Source organism: Symphalangus syndactylus, chromosome 18, assembly GCF_028878055.3.
Source record: "Symphalangus syndactylus isolate Jambi chromosome 18, NHGRI_mSymSyn1-v2.1_pri, whole genome shotgun sequence".
Lineage (NCBI taxonomy): Eukaryota > Metazoa > Chordata > Mammalia > Primates > Hylobatidae > Symphalangus > Symphalangus syndactylus.
Window position 1 is genome coordinate 30,613,297 of NC_072440.2, and position 13,614 is coordinate 30,626,910.

General features: G+C 38.6%; 1 protein-coding gene across 4 annotated transcripts in view; it reads right to left on the reverse strand.

Annotated features, from left to right (window-relative positions):
• Positions 1 to 3,955: 3,955 nt before the first annotated feature.
• SLC30A5 (solute carrier family 30 member 5) overlaps positions 3,956 to 13,614 on the reverse strand; it is a 36,400-nt gene continuing 26,741 nt past the window's right edge. For 2 of the 4 annotated variants that reach the window (XM_055252983.2, XM_055252984.2), the window contains 4 exons: positions 12,488 to 12,689; positions 11,029 to 11,255; positions 6,076 to 6,204; positions 3,956 to 4,771 (listed from right to left, as the gene is read on the reverse strand). In XM_055252983.2, coding sequence (XP_055108958.1) covers positions 4,601 to 4,771; positions 6,076 to 6,204; positions 11,029 to 11,255; positions 12,488 to 12,689 — 729 coding nt within the window. In that variant the 3' untranslated portion in view covers positions 3,956 to 4,600. The remainder of the gene's footprint in view (positions 4,772 to 6,075; positions 6,205 to 11,028; positions 11,256 to 12,487; positions 12,690 to 13,614) is intronic. The other 2 variants (XM_063623172.1, XM_063623173.1) reach the window with 1 other exon arrangement.

Genomic DNA, 13,614 nt, shown 5'->3' on the forward strand with positions numbered 1-13,614 from the left:
CCTGCTGCTTTTTTTACAGGGTTAGACAACTAACTCCCTTATGGTTACCTGTCTATGGTTAACTCGTAACAAACAATAAAGAGAGGAAGAATAATAGATCTTATTTTTATTTTATTTTTTGAGATGGAGTTTCACTCTTTGCCCAGGCTAGAGTACAGTGGCACAATCTTGGCTCACAGCAACCTCTGTGAGAGTAATAGTTTTTTTTTTTTTTTTTTTTTTTTTTTTTGAGACAGAAGTCTTGCTTCTCGGCCCACTGCAACCTCCGCCTCCCGTGTTCAAGCGATTCTCCTGCCTCAGTCCCCCGCCCCTCTTCCCCCAACCCACCCCGAGTAGCTATCCCCTAGATCCTGTAATCCTGCCACCATGTCTGGCTAATTTTTGTATTTTTAGTAGAGATGGGGTTTCACCATGTTGGCCAGGCTGCTCTTGAACTCCTCACCTCAGGTGATCTGCACGCCTCGGCCTTCTGTAGTGCTGGGATTATAGGCATGAGTCGCCGTGCTGGGCCAGAGAATAATAGATCTTTAACCTGGTATTCAAATACCCTCAAATCCTTGCTCCTAAGCTTCCTAACTGTAGGCCTATTTATCCCATGTCTGAAGGCCAAGATCATGCAAAACTGAACTGCCAATGGGTTTACATGCTTCACTCCAGGTGGAATGAATCCCTTTACAATCATACTTCCATGGTAAGCTTACAAGCCCCTAGGTCTATCAAATGCCACTCCCTCTTTGAAGCCTTGCCCTCTTCCCTTCAGCTAAAAGTAACCTCTGCCTGGCTTAATGGCTCATTCCTGTAATCCCAGCTTTTTGGGAGGCTGAGGTGGGAGGATCGCTGGAGCCCGGGAGTTTGAGACCAACCTGGACAACATAGAACCTGTTTCAACAAAAAATAAAAAATTAGCCGGGTGTGGTGGCACGCACCTGTAGTCCCAGCTACTATAGGGAGGCTGAGGTGGGAGGATCACTTGAGCCCAAGAGTTCAAGGCTGCAGTGAGCCATAATCACGCCACCGTACTCCAGCCTTGCAACAGAGCAAGACCCAACTCATAAAATAAAAGTAACCTCCACATTCTGAAGTTTGCTATTTGCTTATGGCATCAAATCTCTCTAATCTTTGAGTTACTTATGTCTTCTCTTCCCTACTGTAACAAGCATATTGAAGGTAGGGTTTGTATCTGATTCGTCTTTCAAGCTTACAAATAAGGGGCCATGAATATGTTACTTAGTTCAAGTCACCATCCTTTCTCACTTCAGCTTCAGCGAAAGCCTTCCAACTGTCCCCTACATTCTACTCTTGCCCTCCTACCCTGATCCTTTTGAAACACATTGGCTCAAGTCAGTACCTTATTTGGAGCCATCCATAGACTTTCCAAGTTCTCAACATGCTGTCTGTCTAAGTTTGCTGCTATCACTGGCCTCTTGCTTTTTTTTTTTTAAAGTCATGCTAAACACCTCCTGTCTCAAATGTCCTTGCATTTCATTTAATGTTCTCTCAGTCTAGAATAGTAGCTGTTAGTAGAAGATGGTTTAGAACCCTGGAGATTGTTTGCCTCCTGACTTCAATGCAGTGCTGAAGTCTTCTTCCATAGAAATCCTCTTCAACTACTCTCTGGCACCTCTATAACTCTGTCCTTGAACCCTGCTTTAGTTGAGTCTCAACCCTGAATCCAGAGTACCTAGTTGAGAAAGTTGGCTCTCCCACTTACAACATGTATGATTTGGGGCAGGTTAATTAATCTTTTGCTGCCTCAGTTTCTGCATCAGTAAAATGGAAATAATAATTACACATATTTATTGTTTAGAACGGTGTCCATCTGGAACATGGCAAAAGTTCAGTAAGTTATTATTTTCTTCATAGCACTTACTACATTTTATTACATACTGGTCTTGTCTTCTACATTAGAAGTAAGCTCCATTAGGGCAGGACTTTGTATTACTGATGACTTTATCCCTAGCTCCTAGTGCAGTGCATTTAGTATAAAGGCCTTCAGTATTTGTTATGAGTTAATTTATTGAATGTTTAAAAAGCCATAACTTGCTATAACAGAAGAAAAGAATTATAATTAAAAATAAAGCACAGGCTGGGCATGGTGGCTGATGCCTGTAATCCCAGCACTTTGGGAGGCTGAGGTCGGCGGATGGATCACAAGGTCGAGATCAAGACCATCCCGGCCAACAGGGTGAAACTCTGTTTCTACAAAAAAAAAAGTACAAAAATGGATGTGGTGGCACGCACCTGTAGTCCCAGCTACTCAGGAGGCTGAGGCAGGAGAATCGTTTGAACCCAGGAGGTGGAGGTTACAGTGAACCGAGATTGCACCACTGCACTCCAGCCTGGCGACAGAGCAAGATTCTAAAAACTAATAAATAAAAACATAAATGAAACACAAAAAGCCATAAATGATTGTATTATTTTCTTAAACAGGCTTTCTGTAACTGTGTGAATATTAATACAACTATTTATTAAAGTTTGTTGCAGGGAGAAACCTTGGGTTTTAAATTCAAATAGTAAATAACCATAAAGTGGAATAATATGTACCTGAATGAGTCTAGTTGACTTTACTGCATTATCAAACTTGACTAGCTAACAGAAATTTTTTTTTTTTTTTTTTTGAGACAGGGTCTTGCTCTGTCACACAGGCTAGAGTGCAGTGGAGTGATCTTGGCTCACTGAAACCTCCACCTCCTAGGCTCAAGCAATCCTCCTGCCTCAGCCTCCCAAGAGGTGTGTGCCACCATGCCCCAGCTAATTTTTAAAAATTTTTGTAGAGATGGAATCTTGCTATGTTGCTCGGGCTGTTCTCAAACTCCTGGGCTCAAGCTATCTTTTCGCTTTAGCCTCCCAAAGTGCCAGGATTTCAGGCATGAGACACTGCACCTGGCCTAGCTGCATGATTCTGCATGAGCTGAAATACAGTACCCTGGTGCTTTCAATATTAGAGTTTCCATACTTTCTAATTGTACCTCCCTAACCTTCAGCCCCTGCTCTCTCTCACTCTAATATCTCACAATCACATTAATTTTTTTGTTGTTTATATGTCTTCTAAGGGAAATGACAATTTTAACTTTGGTGTAATATTTATTGCACCTATCTGCTTAATTTTTTTAATGTACAAAAATTGCATTAAAACATCAATATGCAATTATTTTCCCACCACTCAAAAATTTTAATATGTATTGAAGATTTTGGCCAAAAAATATGTAAAAGACAAGGAATATAAAAACAACTTACAACAAATTTCTAAAACCCCTCATATATTAAAATTGGCAAGACAAAAATATGATTTATAATACATGTTTGCCATTGTGGTATATGTAAGAAAATAGTACTCATACTAAATTCAACCTACTTATCAAAATTCTTAATATAAGAATGAAAATATTCAGATGGTTATAAATAGAAAGACAGGTATTAAAAAGTTTTGGACAACATTCTTTGGTGCTGATAAAACTGCATGTTATTATCTATTCATCGTAAAGTCTTTTCAGACTTTACTACATATCTAGTTACAACTGGAAATGAAAAAAATATAAATTAGATATGACTATAGAAAGTAGTTATAGAGTATTTTGATTTCATGGTGCTCAAATGTTTATGAACAAGTTTTACTTATTAAACTTTGAAATAACTACCTGTTCTTTGATATTTCTTATATATCTATAAGTTCCAGAAATTAGAAAAAAGTTACCTACATAGGCAGAGAATTCAAATGTGAGTTGACAATTATTTACGATTCTCTTAACTGGCTGTTTCACAACATTATGGAGCTAAGAAAGGATGAAAGCTTACCACTGCTTGGACAACAGCTTGATAAGCAGCTTGGAATGTCAAATATATAACAAGAAATGAAATATTCTACTTTAAAGGAACATGGTAAGTAAATGAATAACATGGACACAACTTAGTATAAGTTCTTTACCCTAATAAATTAAGTATTCATTTGCAAATATTACCAAAAGTAAAAAAAATTTATTTTATAGAGTGGTTGATTTTTGTAATACATCAACAACTGTGATGTTATACACTTCCCTATTCTCACTGCTTATCTCATATCAGTGGTTGAAGTTTCTCCCAAATAATTTAGTTTACATTTAAAGTGGCAATACAGATTTTACTTAATGGACTTGTTATAATTAGAAACCAGTTTTATATACAGAAAATCCATAAATATAGAACTTTTATTCCTATTTTATCCTTAGGCTATGCAAAAAATGGACTAAAAATTTTTCATTTGGGTCTTTGTAATAAACATGTAAATACATATTTACAATGGAGATGCTTCCTGATAGAAAGTAAAGAGAAGTAATTTTGGTCTTCACTAGAATCCATCATATGTTTTTGAAGATGATGCAATACATCATGTTTACTCAAAATTTGATTCCTTTTATACACATAATTTAAATAATTACTCCACTTGTACCATTAATGCTTCATTCTGTATTTAAATTTCCTTTAAGAAAGATTCCTTGATCCAGTAGTAGGGAACTCTGTTTCTGTACAGTTAATGTGTAATTTTTATCCTTCTGGCAATATTACAAATACTGAGTCATTTAATCTTCATTGTTCATTCTCCAGGGGTAATTCTTGAGTTATCTCACATGATGTAAGTACCATCTTTGCAGTATTTCATGGATTCCATTTGTTTTGTCATAGCCAGAACATCATGAAATCCAGTACTTAGGCCAGACATATGTTGAAAGTATGCCTCCTTTTCCACTTGAATTGTTAAATTGTTTACTCCAGCATCTTTAAGTATTCCTGTAACCTGTTATAAAAATCCAGATATTTTGAAGCATTTAGAGTAATGCATTTAGTACACACGTCTTAATATGCTGTACATAGTTGATATGGGTTGAGTATCTTTAATCTGAAAATACAGAATCTGAAACGCTCTAAAATCTGAAACTTTTTGAGTGCCAAGATGGCGTTAAAAGGAAATGCTCATTGGAGCATTTTGGATTTGGATTTTCAGATTAGGGATGCTCAACTGGTAAGTGTAATGCGAGTATTAAAAAAAAAAAAAAAATCCCAAATCGAAAACACTTCTGGTTCCAAGCATTTTAGATAAAGAATATTAAACCTGTGTCACATTTTTAAAATAGTTACAGGCCGGGCACAGTGGCCCAGGGAGGCTGAGGCAGGAGGATCGCTTGAGCCCAGGAGTTTGAGACCAGCCTGGGCAACATAGTGAGATCTTGTCTCTAAAATGAATGAGTAAACAAACAAACAAACAAATAGTTACAGTAGTCCAAGATAAATCTTCAAAGTAATGTTCATCATTTAGTTAATTAAAATATTAGACTCTTTTAGGTTAGTAAATTACTGATTTGACATTCACAGCTGTTGTTTCCAATTTGGCACATCTAGAACAGGGCTTTAGTAACTGTTCTGACCTCTATCTCCAAACATAGCATATACCCTGCCAAGTTGATTATTACTAATTTAGGAATATATTTATAATAACTTATTTTTTAATAATCTACGGGGAACCAAGATGAATCAAATTCATAAATGAATTTTTTTACATTAATTAAAGCTTACCCTCTAAACACAAAACTTCATTTATTTTAGCAATTTTTAGATATAAAACAAATCTAGATGTAAAAAGTAATTTATATTACCGTTACAGAGTTGGAAGATTAGGCCGGGCATGATGGCTCGCCTGTAAACCCAGCACTTTGGGAGGTCAAGGCGGGCAGATCACCTGAGGTCAGAAGTTTGAGACTAGATTGGCCAACATGGCGAAACCCCGTTTCTACTAAAAATACAAAAAAAAAAAAAAAGAAAAAAAAGGCGGACATGGTGACAGGTGCCTATAATCCCAGCAACTTGGGAGGCTGAGGCAGGGAGACTGCTTGAACCCAGGAGGCGGAGGTTGCAGTGGGCCAAGATCACGCCACTGCACTCCAGCCTGGGCAAAGAGTGAGACCCTGTCTCAAAAAAAAAAAAAAGAGTTGGAAGATTGATATTTTTGAATAGTAAATGACTATTGAGCCATATAACTTATAAGGTGTACAATTTTGGGTATGAATGACCTCAATTGAAATTACTTTAAAAACAAAAGATTACCTGCTGTACTATTCTTTGTTCTAGCACATCAGATGTCACCTGTATATGAATTGTTCCTGCCACAATACTAGCAGAATGACGCCAAAAATGAGGGTCTCGGTATGATATTAATCCTTCAATTTTCTGTATCTGTCAAATAAAAGAGGTGATATAAATAGTCATACAGGCTACTTTACACAACACAATGGAGATGCTTTTTGACAGAAAGTAAACACACAGATTCCTTGGTCCAGGATCACTGTTAAGCTCATTAAAAAAACAAAACAAAACAAAAAACTAGCCATAATGAGAAGCCAGAAGCAGGAAGGAATAGGAGATGGGAAATTAGCTTAAAGTAAAGGTGCCTAAAATATTCTGATCTATTTCTGGAGGCTACAGATGTGTGGGGGGAAAAAAATCTCACCTAGGAATGATGCTATATGGCAGCTCTGAGTAAGAAGGCAAATGGGTGTTACAGGTATCTTTATTTTGTTCGTTTTTGTTTTTTTTGAGACGGAGTCTTGCTCTGTCACAGGCTGGAGTGCAGTGGCACCATCTCGGCTCACTGCAACCTCCGCCTCCCAGGTTCAAGCAATTCTCCTGCCTCAGCCTCCCGAGTAGCTGGGACTACAGACGCACGCCACCACGTCTGGCTAATTTTTTTTTTTTTTTTTTTGTATTTTAGTAGAGATGGGGTTTCACCATGTTGCCCAGGCTGGTCTTGAACTCCTGAGTTCAGGCAATCCGCCCACCTCGGCCTCCCAAAGTGCTAGGATTACAGGTGTGAGCCACCGTGCCCAGCTGTTACAGTTATCTTTATACCTAAAATGGGCTCTTATCAATAGCAGTACCCTTATTTTCCCTGATACAGCACAACTCTGCCTATTCTAACCATTACCTAGACACACTCAAATGCACATTATTTGTTATATAGAGATAACACATTCAAAAGATATCCTCAATGTTCAACAACAGAGGATTGGTTAAATAAATTATTGACTACCTCTACAATGTAGTACTGCAGTCATTAACAATGTATTAGAATATTAATCAACATGACATTATAAAGTGGGAAGAAAATTTATAAAATACTACGAAAGTTTTTTGCCATTTTTATTTTCAAAAATTTTAATATGGAAACAACTTGTAAAAATGTTTCTTTACATGGCTTTTTATAGAATGGGAAGGAAACAAAAAGTGTTTCTTTCCAGGTGGTAAAATTATGTGATTTTTTTTTTCTTTTTTGCACTTTTCTATATTTTGAAGTTTTCTGCAATGTATATATATATATAGATATATTTTTTTTAAGACAGAGTCTCACTCTGTTGCCCAGGCTGGAGTGCAGTGGTGTGATCTCGGCTCACTGCAACCTCTGCCTCCTGGGTTCAAGCAGTTCTTCTGCCTCAGCCTCCTGAACAGCTGGGACTACAGGCACGTGCCACCACGCCCAGCTAATTTTTGTATTTTTTGTAGTTTTAGTAGAGATGGGGTTTCACCATATTGACCAGGCTGGTCTCAAACTCCTGACCTTGTGATCCGCCCGCCTCGGCCTCCCAAAGTGTTGGGATTACAGGTGTGAGCCACCGTGCCCGGCCTGCAACGGACATATATTATTATTGAAATAAAAAATACTTTAGGCCAGGCGCGGTGGCTCACACCCATAATCCTGCACTTTGGAAGGCCGAGGCTTGAGCTCAGGATTTCAAGACCAGCCTGGGCAACATGGAGAAACCTCAGCTCTATTTTAAAACAAAACAAACAAAAACTTAAAAAAACCCCATGATGTACTACTATCCACTAACTATGAGGTGAGAGACCTTTACTAATTTTATTTATGAAAACAATGGGTTAAGATGATAGAACTTAAATATTCAAGATGCCGTCTTTTCATCAGCAGATCCCAATTACTTTAATATGATGTAGTAAACCACAAGGTGAAAGAGAGTCTATTTTATATTTGTTTATTTCTAGGAATTGCTGGTTTATATTCTCATCTTATTTTTCTACATGACTGTTTTTTCCTTTGAGACAGTCTTGCTCTGTCACCCAGGCTGGAGTACAGTGGTGTGATTTTTGGCTCACTGCACCTCTGCCTCCTGGGTTTAAGTGATTCTCATGCTTCAGCCACTCAGGTAGCTGGGATTACAGGTGTGCGCTACTACTATACCCAGCTAATTTTTTTTTTTTTTTTTTTTTTTTTTTTTTTGAGACGGAGTCTTGCTCTGTGGCCCGGGTTGGAGTGCAGTGGCGCCATCTCGGCTCACTGCAAGCTCCGCCTCCCAGGTTCATGGCTCACTGCAAGCTCCGCCTCCCAGGTTCATGGCTCACTGCAAGCTCCACCTCCCAGGTTCACACCATTCTCCTGCCTCAGCCTCCCGAGGAGCTGGGACTACAGGTGCCCACCACCGTGCCTGGCTAATTTTTTGTATTTTTTTAGTAGAGATGGGGTTTCACAGTGTTAGCCAGGATGGTCTCAATCTCCTGACCTTGTGATCTGCCAGCCTTGGCCTCCCAAAGTGCTGGGATTACAGGCCTGAGCCACTGTGCCCGGCCTAATTTTTTTTTGTGGGGAAGGACGGATACTTGCTCTGTTGCCCAGGCTGAAGTGCAATGGCGTGATCTCAGCTCACTGCAACCCCCACCTCCTGGGTTCAAGCAATTCTACTGACTCAGCCTCCCGAGTAGCTTGGATTACAGGTGCCCGCCACCACGCTCGGCTAATTTTTTATATTTTTAGTAGAGATGGGGTTTCACCATGTTAGCCAGGATGGTCTCGATCGCCTGACTTCGTGATCTGCCCGCCTCAGCCTCCCAAAGTGCTGGGATTACAGGCGTGAGCCACCGCGCCTGACCCTAATTTTTGTATTTTTAGTAGAGATGGGCTTTCACCATGTTGGCCAGGCTGACCTTGAACTCCTGGCCTCAAGTGATCTGCCCACCTCAGCCTCCCAAAGTGCTGGATTATAGGCATGAGCCACCATGCACAGCTAAGATTGTCTTTTTCTTGACTTAGAGGATGATGGGCAGTAAGCCTTTGCCTGTTTATATGTGCTGCAAATGTTTTTTCCTGGTCTGCCTTTTATGTTTTATATTTGTTAATGAAATCTTCCACCAACCGGCAATTTTCAACTGGTCAAATTTGTAAATTTTATCCTCCCTTTTTGGCTTCTGGTTTCAAGTATATTAAAAAGTCTTTCCCTACCTTTGTGATTATAAAAATATTTTTCTGGCCGGGTGCAGTGGCTCACACCTGTAATCCCAGCACTTTGGGAGGCCAAGGTGGGTGGATAGCTTGAGGTCAGGAGTTCAAGACCAGCCTGGCCAACATGGCGAAACCCCGTCTCTACTAAAATACAAAAATTAGCTGGGTGTGGTAGGCCTGTAATCCCAGCAACTTGGGAGGCTGAGGCAGGAGAATCGTTTGAACCTGGGAGGCGGAGGTTGCAGTGAGCTGGGATTGTGCCCCTCCACTCCAGCCTGGCAACAGAGCAAGACTCTGTCTCAAAAAACAAACAAAAATATTTTTCTATTTAGTAGTTTCATAATTTTTTTGTCATTTACATATTTAATCCACTGGAAATTTATTTTTATATAATATGGTATAGAGATACAGCTTTTTTTCCCCATCAAGTAAAGAAGTAATTAACTGAAAGCTGGTTATTTAGGTCAACTATTTCTCCCGTGATCTAAAATACCATCTTTGCTATATACTGAATTCGATAAACTCCTGGGTCTGTTTCTGGAGAACCTATTTTTATTTGTTCTTTTATGATACATACCATAATTCTTTATTTATTTTCATTTTTTATTATTTCTTCTGTTACAGACAACCTATTATTATTATTACCTTTTTTTTTTTTTCGCACTGTCCAGGAAACAATCCCAGGTCACAAGAATGGGAACTTATTATTGTTTTAAAAGTTGATTTATGTCTTTAGTCTTGTGCAAGGATCAAACTGTTAGTTTTTTTTTTGAGACAGAGTCTCGCTCTGTCACCCAGGCTGGAGTGCAGTGGCGCGGTCTCGGCTCACTGCAAGCTCCGCCTCCCAGGTTCATGCCATTCTCCTGCCTCAGCCTCCCGAGTAGCTGGGACTACAGGCGCCTGCCGCCACACCCAGCTAATTTTTTGTATTTTTTTTTTTTTTTTTTTTTTTTTTTGAGACGGAGTCTCGCTCTGTTGCCCAGGCTGGAGTGCAGTGGCGCGATCTCGGCTCACTGCAAGCTCTGGCTCCCGGGTTCACGCCATTCTCCTGCCTCAGCCTCCCGAGTAGCTGGGACTACAGGCGCCCGCCAACACACCCGGCTAATTTTTTGTATTTTTAGTAGAGACGGGGTTTCACCGTGTTAGCCAGGATGGTCTCGATCTCCTGACCTCGTGATCCGCCCGCCTCGGCCTCCCAAAGTGCTGGGATTACAGGCTTGAGCCACCGCGCCTGGCAATTTTTTGTATTTTTCTTAGAGACGGGGTTTCACCTTGTTAGCGAGGATGGTCTCGATCCAAACTGTTAGTTTTGTCACTTAATTCTGTTACTTTATAATTGCAAAGTAGGATCCTATTAATTAATTCTATAAGTTTATGTATGTTTTCTTATTCTCAAGCAGTAACTCTTCCAAGTAAGTTCCAAATAATTTTAGAACATCACAAACCATAAACAAAAATATCCAACGAAGGCAACTAAATTGAGATCTAAATAAACTAAAATCAACATCATTATAATAAAGAGTCTTCTCATCCAAGAAAATCTCATCCATCTATTCGGTCACTGTTTTATGTCCTTTAAGTAAAACTGTATTTTTCTCATTTATATCTTGCATATTTCTTGTTAGGTCAACTTATTAAATTTTAAATGCTACTTTCTATTTTTTGGCCTCTTTTTGTTTTATTACTTATTTGGTTGTCTGTTTTATTTCCAGCAAAGACTTCAAAAATGTGATTTTCAAGGAAGAAAGTCGTGAAGAAATTACATACAGTACCTTTTCTAAAGCAATATGTAGTTCTTTTTCATATTCTGGTGGCAATCTCAGGAGTAGAACCTGGCAGGCATCTTTAATCAGTGGAACAACACTGAGAAATATTAATATAGCAATAAAAAGAGAACAGAGTGGGTCAGCGATGAACCATCCAAACTGCTCTATAAGAATTGTGGATACAATCACACCAATGCTGCCAAGTGTATCTGCCAAAACATGTAGAAATACACCTACAAATAAAATACATAAGGACATTAAAAATTAAGGCACATCTAATGTAGTTTTTTAATACATTCTACCAGTATTACTGGATACCTACTGTGCACCACATACTTTGCTACTGGCTAGTACTTCAAAATGCCTAAAACATGGTCACTGCCCTCAAGGAATTCAGAATACAGTGGTAAAAATATAAGGACATGCGCACTCATGACACAGCATGCTGAATTTTATGGTGTACTTTGTCTGGAAAGGCTTCCCAAAAATCATACTTGAGGCAAGTTTTGACATTACCCACATTACTTATATTAAGCAATCAGAATAAACAATTTGGTATAATAAATGATTAGTACTTCCTCCATTTTTTTATAGTGCAATAAAAATTTCTAAAAAAGGAGTAAGAATTTCCTTTTTGTAATGAAGGTTCATAATAGCACATTGTGTTTACCTTGCAACTAATATCTATTCAGCTGTCACTATGAAAAGGACTCTATAATTGTAATCATTTAAAAACTAACATTTAAGAACAAATATATTTTCATTTTCTTTTTTTTTTTAGATACAGAGTCTCACTCTGTTGCCCAGGCTGGAGTAAAGTGGCGTAATCTAGGCTCACTGCAACCTCCATCTCCCAGGTTCAAGCGATTCTTGTGTCTCAGCCTCTTGAGTAGCTGAGACTACAGGCGCCTGCTGCCACACCTGGCTAAGTTATGTATTTTTAGTAGAGACAGGGTTTCACCATGTTGGAGAGACTGGTCTCGAATTCCCAACCTCAGGTGATCCACCCACCTTGGCCTCCCAAAGTGCTAGGATTACAGATGTAAGTGATTCTCCTGCCTCAGCCTCCTGAGTAGCTGGGGATTACAAACACCTGCCACCATGTCCGGCTAATTTTTGTATTTTTAGTAGAGACAGGGTTTCACCATATTGGCCAGGCCGGTCTTGAACTCCTGTCCTCAGATGGTACTCCCGCCTCAGCCTCCCAAATTGCTGGGATTAACAGGAGTGAACCACCACACTCCCAGCCAGAATGTCCCTCTTTTTAAAGGCTGAATAGTATTTAATTTTATGTGTATTCAGGTAAGAGTATTTTCTATAGTGATAGCTTCACACCTTTCTTTTAGTCACAGATTGCTTTTTAAAAATCAGATCATACCAGAAGCCCAAAACTTAATACAAATAAACACAGAGGGTCGATTTAGAACACAGTTGAAAAGTAGGATACTATTTTGCAAGGACTCACCCCTCATGTTAGCATTCATGCCTCCGCCCGCAGATCCGTGGCTGTGACCATGCCCATGGTCACTGTGTCCATGCATATGATGTGAATGGCTGTGATCAGATGAGTGACAGCTTCCTTGAGAAGCTCCATGGGCATGGCTATGGGCATGGCTAAAGGCACAGATACCAATAAGGTTTACTATCAGCCCTCCAACTGAGACTGGCTAGCAAAAGGGAGAAAAAAAACCTTTAAATTAGTAATTTAAAAATAGACTTGTTATTTAAAAGTTATTATATAGCTATATATGTTTTTCTGTTTACAGTTTTGAAAGTATTCACAGTAAAACCTTACTAAGTTTCAGTAAGTCCAAAATTTTAAAAATGTGAATTTTAGAACATTTTAGAAGAAACATTTTAACTTTCAAATATCAAGCAGAATTGGTAAGTAGAGGAATTTGGACTTATTTCAATTAAGAATGGTATGTACTTGGTTTATGGTTTATGTATAAATAAATGATGCAAAGTTTTGTTTATTTAAGAGTTTGAAAGTACTGCTTACTAGGGCAAGCATACACTGTACCTGAAATCTTGTTTATATTACTAGGTAAATTTGAATAGTTTATATGCCAACAATTATAATTTATTAATGAGCAGATTCCAAATATGGTCTTATTATGTCTTAAACACAGTAAAATTTTCCAAAGTAAAACAAGTATAATGAAAAAGCATACATACAATAGTAATCTCTCATTTATTTAAATTAAAAACAAATTTTTTTCTTTGGTAGAGACAGGGTCTATGTTGCCCAGGCTGTCCTCAAACTCCTGGGCTCAAGCGATCTTCCCGCCTTGGCCTCCAAAAGTGTTGGGATTATGGGATTACAGGCATGAGCCACTATGCCTGGCCTCTCATTGTTTTCTTAGCAAAGTGAATGAAATTACTTTAATTTAATGGTGCCACAATAACACTCCAAAGGATAAACAAAGTTACTTATCCTTGATTATCTGCTCTTACAAAATAATCTTGAATAGTAGTAGCTCAGGGTGTTAATTTGCCTACATCTATAATTTAAAGCAATCCATTTGTTTTATAAAAGAAAAATATAAATATGAGAAGGACAAATACTTTTAATTACTTTTCAAAAGTAGT